General features: G+C 39.8%; 1 protein-coding gene across 1 annotated transcript; it reads right to left on the reverse strand.

The window, feature by feature from the left end:
* Nucleotides 1-210: 210 nt before the first annotated feature.
* LOC125482003 (thioredoxin reductase 1, cytoplasmic-like) lies at nt 211-6,794 on the reverse strand (the record flags this gene model as incomplete). Its single annotated transcript, XM_048593972.1, has 4 exons — nt 211-306; nt 5,296-5,388; nt 6,145-6,370; nt 6,679-6,794. Coding segments are annotated over 4 exons (516 nt in total), but the record flags the coding sequence as incomplete, so codon positions are not given.
* Between the last annotated feature and the right edge of the window lie 405 nt (nt 6,795-7,199).

Raw genomic sequence — 7,199 nt, forward strand, 5'->3', positions numbered from 1 at the left:
TAGCCACTATTCTCACAAAAATGTGATGGCAAACATCATCTAACACATAAGCAAGATTAATAAAATATCTTAGAAAACAGAATATTAAAAGGAGAAAATCAAGCTTGCCTACTATTACCATGTTAGTGATTAGTACCATTATGTGATTTTCAGAATTTGCAGACCAGATTCAAGTTAATATTAAGTTTCTTTTCTCAAACTTTAACTTTGGAAAAAAAAAACAGCTTACTTTTCATTGAGACGAACACCAATTTTTTCCAGGCCAATGTGCTTGGTGCAAGCATCACGCCCTACAGCAATTAATACCTAAAAGAGAAAACAAAAAATCATGTTTCCTAGTAATTATTCAAGGCATCTTCACATATTCTCAAAGCCATTACTAGTGAACAAGGTTTTACAAAAAACATTACCATATAATCAGATTCCTAATGTTCTGGAATAAAAGCTATTTAAGTAATAATTCTGATATGTTGACTTATTCCACCCTGGCTGCCACATTAATCTTCTCAATCTAAAAACTTAGATTGGGGAGATGTGGATTTGCAATTAGCTGGATCAGAAACAGCTTTACAAAAAACAAACAAACAAACAGTCTGTACTACACGACAGCTCTCTTCAGTTACATTAATTTTGTCTCTGCTTAGTGCAAAAAAATCCATCTTAGAAGTCATTTAGTGTATAATCAAAAGCTATGACTTTACACAAATGCATTTTAAGCAGCATTGGAATTTGAGATATTTAAAAGTACAGCAAACCCATCTGCTTTATCCCTATCATCCTCTACAAAATACTTTTCTCCAATTTGATTACTATTAAATTTGAAGTGAGCTAATCCCAATCAAGGAATCAAGTTGAACTCACCGTTCTAGGACATGGCAAGTAAATACATGTACTTCTCCTACTGTTATCCTGTGCTTGTGCTTTTGCTTTTGCTTTCTGAATGTAATGTTCATCTTAGCTCACCTTACAGTCTTACTTTATTCAGTGAAGGTTCATATAAAGAATTAGAATTTTAAAAAGTAGCTTTCATGGAAATGTGGGCATTACTGGCTAGAACAGTATTTGATACCCATCCCTAATTGCCCAGAAGACAGTAAAGAGTCAATCACATTACCATGGGTCTGGAGCCAACTGTAGGCCAGACTAGGTAAGATGGCAGATTTCCTCCCCAGGTGGGTTTACACAACAACTTTTATTCCAGATTTTTGAATTTAAATTTAATTCGGTGATCTGCCACGGTAGGAACATACCTGGGATTCTGGATTCCCAGTCAGGTGACATTACCACTACACCACTGTGTCTTTAGTATTGTCCAAAAGAAAAATGTGTTGTTAAGAAAAATAAAGACCCTTTGTAAGACTCTTACACAAATTAATTCCTTAAAACATGAAAATTTGGATTAGTTTCAAATTTACTACATACGTTGTTTTAGATCATTAAGGCATAGGAGCCAGTAAGCTATTCAACTCATCACTGATGTTCCATCATTCAAATGAGATCGTGGCTAATAATCCTCAAATCCAGTTTCCTGCCTGTTCCTTTTAACCCTTGATTCTCTTACTGATTAAAAAGCTGTCTGTCTATCTCAGAATCATACAGCAGAGGCCCTTTGACCCATCAAGACTGCACCAACAATAACGCCACAAAATCTACATTAGTCCTACTTTCCAACACAACTCATAGCCTTGAATGTTATGACATTAAGAGCTCACGCAAGTGTTTTTTAAAAGGTTGTGGGCTTTCCTGCCTTAACTACCTTCCCATGGAGTACTTTCCAAATTCTCATGATCCTCTGGTGAAAATAATTTTCCTCAAATCCCAAAGTCACCTGCCTTTCACAGTAATATTATGTACCCTCATTACTAACACTTCAACTAATTGAACCTGCTCTCCATATGCCCTCTGGTCCTAAACCTTCCACACAGGGAAAGCAGCCTTTTCATGTATACCTTGTAATCTACCCAATAATCTTAAATGTTAACATTAGACCTTTTTTTTTCCAAAGGGAATGGAATATAAAAGTAGAGGCCTTGCTAAAACTCTAGGCTCCAGTCAGACCACAGCTGAAATACTGTGAACTTAGAGCATGGGTCGGTACTTGGAACTACAATGTTGCAGCCATTACAGAACCTTGGGTAACTCAGGGAGAGGAATGATTGCTGGAAGTTCTGGGATTTACATGCTTTAAAAGAAATAGGGAGGGTGTAAAAAGAGGTGGGGGAATGGCATTGCTAGTCAGGGCGAGTATAGCAGCTATTGAAAGGCAGTTCGAGAATGATGTGTCAGTTTGGGTTGAGGTCAGGAACAAGGAGCAGTCACTTTGTTGGGGTTTTTTTTAAAACCAGACTAATAGTTGCAGAGAAGAAGGGGAGCGGATTGGGAGGCAGATACTGGAAAGGTGCAGACGTCACAAGGTTGTATTCATGGGTGACTTCAACTTTCCAAATATTGATTGGAAACATTTTAGTTGTAATAGTTTAGATGGAGCAGCTTTTGTCCAGTGCGCTCAGGAAGGATTCCTGACACAGTATGTAGATAGACCAACACGAGGAGGGGCCACTTTGGATTTGGTGCTTGACAACGAACCAGGCTAAGTGTTAGACCTGTTGGTAGGACAGCATTTTGGCAGTAGCGATCATAACTGTTTCTTTCACGATAGTCATGGATAAGGATAGTTACATACGGCAGGGTAAAGTTTACAACTGGGGGAAGGGTAATTACAATTCAGTTAGGCAAGAACTGGGTAACGTAAATTGGGAACAGATGCCGTCAGGGAAGAGCACCACAGAAATGTGGAGATTGTTTAAGGAATGCATACTCCATGTTCTCAACATGTTTGTCCCTAGCAGGCAGAGAAGATGCAGTCGAGTGAGGGAGCCATGGTTCGAGAGGTCGAATGACTGGTTAAGAGGAAGAAGGAGGCTTATGTAAGGTTTAGGAAAAGAGGAACAGAAAAGGCTCTAGAGGGATACAAGTTAGTCAGGAAGGAGCTGAAGAAAGGGCTTAGGAGAGCTTTAAGGGGGCATGAGAAAACCTTGGCAGATAGGATCAAGGAAAACTCCAAGGCTTTTTACATGTATGTGCAGAACAAGAGAATGACCAGAGAAAGGGTAGGGCCGATCAAGGATTGTAAAGGGAATTTGTGCACGGAGCCTAAAGAGATAGGAGAGGTCCTTAATGAATACTTTTCTTCAGTATTCACAACCGAGAGGGACCTAGTTGTAGAGGAGGATGTTGTGAAACAGGCAAGTAGGTTAGAGGGGGTTGATGTTAGTAAAGATGTGCTAGGAATTCTGAAAGTTGAAGATAGATAAGTCCCCTGGGCCTGATGGGATTTATCCAAGGATTCTATGGGAAGCGAGGGACAAGATCGCAGGGCCTTTGGCGATGATTTTTTCGTCCTCACTGTCCACGGGTATAGTCTCGGAGGATTGGAGAGTGGCAAACGTCATTCCCTTGTTCAAAAAAGGGAGCAGGGATAACCCTGGAAATTACAGGCCAGTTAGTCTTACGTCAGTGGTGGGCAAATTATTGGAAAGGGCTCTGAGAGACAGGATTTATGATCACTTGGAAAGGCACAGTTTGATTCGTGATAGTCAGCATGGTTTTGAGAGAGGTAGATCATGCCTCACAAACCTTATTGAATTCTTTGAAGAGGTGACCAAACACATGGATGAAGGTGGAGCAGTGGATGTGGTATACATAGATTTAAGTAAGGCGTTTGATAAGGTTCCCCATGGTAGGCTCATGCAGAAGGTAAGGAGGCATGGGATAGGGGGAAATGTGGCAGATTGGATTCAGAATTAGCTGACCCTTAGAAGTACAAAGGGTGGTAGTGGACGGAAAATATTCAACATGGTGCTCAGTTACGAGTGGTGTACCACAAGGATCTGTTCTGGGTCCTCTTCTATTTGTGATTTTAGTAAATGGTTTGGATGTAGGAGTGGAAGGGTGGATTAGCAAGTTCACGGACGATACGAAGGTGGGTCACATTGTGGACAGTGCGGAGGGCAGTTCTAGGTTACAAAGGGACATTGATAGGATGCAGAGCTGGGCTGAGAAGTGGCAGATGGAGTTTAACCCTGAAAAGTGTGAGGGGATTCATTTTAGAGGACAAATTTGAAAGCAGAATACAGGGTTAACAGAAAGATTCTTGGCAGTGTGGAGGAGCAGAGGGATCTTGGGGTTCATGTTCACAGTTCCCTGAGAGCTGCCACCCAGGTGGATAGAGTTGTTAAGAAGGCGTATGGTGTATTAGCTTTCATTAATAGAGGGATTGAGTTCAAGAGCCGTGAAGTTATGCTCCAGCTTTACAAAAGCCTGGTTCGGCCACATCTGGAGTATTGTGTCCAGTTCTGGTCACCTCATTACAGGAAAGATGTGGAAGCGTTAGAAAAGGTGCAGAGGAGATTTACCAGGATGTTGCCTGGAATGGAGGGAAGGTCATACGAGGAAAGGTTGAGAGAGCTACAGCTTTTCTCTTTAGAATGACGAAGGATCAGAGGTGGACAGAGAGGATCAGAGGTGGACAGAGAGGAAACAGTCAGTCAGTCAGTCAGAGACTTTTTCCTCGGGTGTAAGTAGCTTTTACGAGGGGACATAGGTTTTAAAGCGTGTGGAGGTAGATAGATATCGGGGAGACATCAGAGGTAGGTTCTTTACTCAGAGTGGTAGGGCCGTGGAATCGGCCTCATTAGGGGCATTTAAGCGGCTATTAGATAGGCACATGGATGATAGTATAAGGTAGTGGTGGAGGTTAGATAGACCTTAGGTTTAGGGTAAAAGTTCGGCACAACATTGTGGGCCAAAGAGGGTCTGTACTGTGCTGTACTGTTCTATGCACATATATTTATATCTTTCCTTAAATAAAAGAGGACTAAAACTGTTCACAGTATTTCAGCTGTGGCCCGACTAGAGCCTAGAGTTTTAGCAAGGTCCCTATTTTAATATTCCATTCCCTTTGGGGAAAAAAAGACTAATGTTCTATTTCTCTTCCCTATTACCTGCTGAACTTGCATGCTAGTTTTTTTTTTAAATTTATGCACAAGGACTCTTAATTCCATTGTACTCTGGTTTCCTGTAGTCTTTCTCTATTTAAATAATTTGCTCCTTTAGTCTTCTGAAGAAAATGCATAACCTCATTTTCCCACTTTAAATGCCATCTACCAAATTTTTATCTATTTGCTTACCTATCTATATTTCTCTGCACTTTTTGACCTTGCACCATTTCATACATTGGATTCTGCAGCATCTTGTGTATCAAAACAGATGGGCAATAAAGTGCATTCTACTCACAGTGTTGTATTCACCATCAATGACCTCTGTACTTATTGTGGACTTTGCAGTCACTTTAAGTCTTCCAGGTGTGCCAGCCTCCAGCTGTTCAACCTACAAAAATAATTGGGTAACAAACCTGGAGGTTAAATAAAGTTTTACATAAAAAATTAGAGTAAATAATGAATTAGCACTTTAATGTAAATTGATATCTTCTCAAAATTTTAATACATTGCAAACTAGGAGCAGAAACAAACTCCACAGCCTTGGTCCATTTATTCCTGGCTTTTAACTTTCAGCTGTAAATATAGGAACTGACAATGGGGAACAGGGTATTTATTTGGTAGTGAGGGTAGAAAGATTATTAATAATCTAATAGGTCTACATGCTCAAGTGAGAAGACTAACGTGTAGAAACATGATTGGATCAGACAATTTAAAAGGAAGCCAATAGTAATCTATGTCCCACCTTCCTGCAGCATTCCCCACCAGCATTAAAATGGTGACCACCCCAATCTCATAATTCTAAGAGTCACAGAGTTATAGAGTCATACAGCATGGAAACAGTCCATATCATATTTGTTCATCATTTGAACAAATCTAGTGTTTTAGATAGTCCTGAAAATATTGGCATTATCAGGGAAGACAATGTTCCAGAAGCATTAGGTTGAACTAACAAAGCTCCTAATAGGATAGCCTAAAGCACATGTCTGTAATGTACAATTCTAAAAGAATTCTTCCACTCTATCCCCCACGAACTAGTTTTCTGGAATAGAAGGACACATCGCTCCATGTTTGATAGTAGCAGGTTTATACCCATAAAGAAATGGAAGGAAGTATAAATTATGCAGATAGAAATATACTCTATTACCTTGATTGGCACATATTTTTTCAGAAATTTCACCCCATGAGATTCCATGTATGCTCCAACTTTCCCTGCCATTTCCTGATCAAATCCACGTAGAAGAATGGAGCGCACCATCACAGTAACATCCAATCCCAAACTACACAGGAAACCTGCACATTCCAGTGCCACATAGGAAGCACCCACAACCAGAGTCTTCTTTGGACAATAAGGCAGGGAGAAGAGATCATCACTGCAGAAACAAAGTAAAGAAAATAAAATAAATCAACAAACAGATTACTTTACAAAGCAAGACATTCTTTACCTCTCCTCAGTGTCCGTCATAATTCTAATTCTAATCCTAATCCAATTTATTTGTATCATTAGCAAGTCTCCAATGTAAGCTCCATATCCACAAAGTTGTCGAAGCCAGTGATGGAATGCCAGAGTGAAAGGACAAGTTTGAAAGGTCATCCCCCATACCCTCACAACTATAGTCAATAAAGGTAAAGAGGATGTTATTAAAGAAACAGCACTCAAATGCTCACGAAGGAAATTTACCTGGTAATGCAATAATCCTTATCTCCTGGTATATTTAAATAACGAGGTCTTTCACCAGTTGCAATAATAAACTTTTCTCCCGAATGAAAGGTCACTTTACCACGCTTGTTGGTTGCCTATGGATGGAAAAAATTCATAGTAAAATCCAACTACTAATGGGTATTTTTATTTCCATTAACTGTTAGTAAAATTGGTGTAAGTACTGCATAAAAAAGGAAAACCTGCTGTACTCTCAGTTTATGCTAACAGAGAAAGAAACGGCCTGGGATATTTTATTTACCAACACTCTATTCCTTTCCAATGAATTTCACAGCCTCACGGCTGGTGTATCAAACTACTTACACTGCAAGAACCTGGTCATGTCCAAGGTGGCTACCTATACGTTCAAGTTTTACATGTAGCACAGCTGGTTTCTCCAGCAATGTGTCAATTGTCATGAAACAATCTAGTGCATTATCCTAAAATTACAAACCAAAAGAACTGCAGATGCTGTAAATGAGGAACAAAAACAAAATTGCTGG

Source organism: Rhincodon typus, unplaced genomic scaffold, assembly GCF_021869965.1.
Source record: "Rhincodon typus isolate 14 unplaced genomic scaffold, sRhiTyp1.1 hic_rhity00004938, whole genome shotgun sequence".
Lineage (NCBI taxonomy): Eukaryota > Metazoa > Chordata > Chondrichthyes > Orectolobiformes > Rhincodontidae > Rhincodon > Rhincodon typus.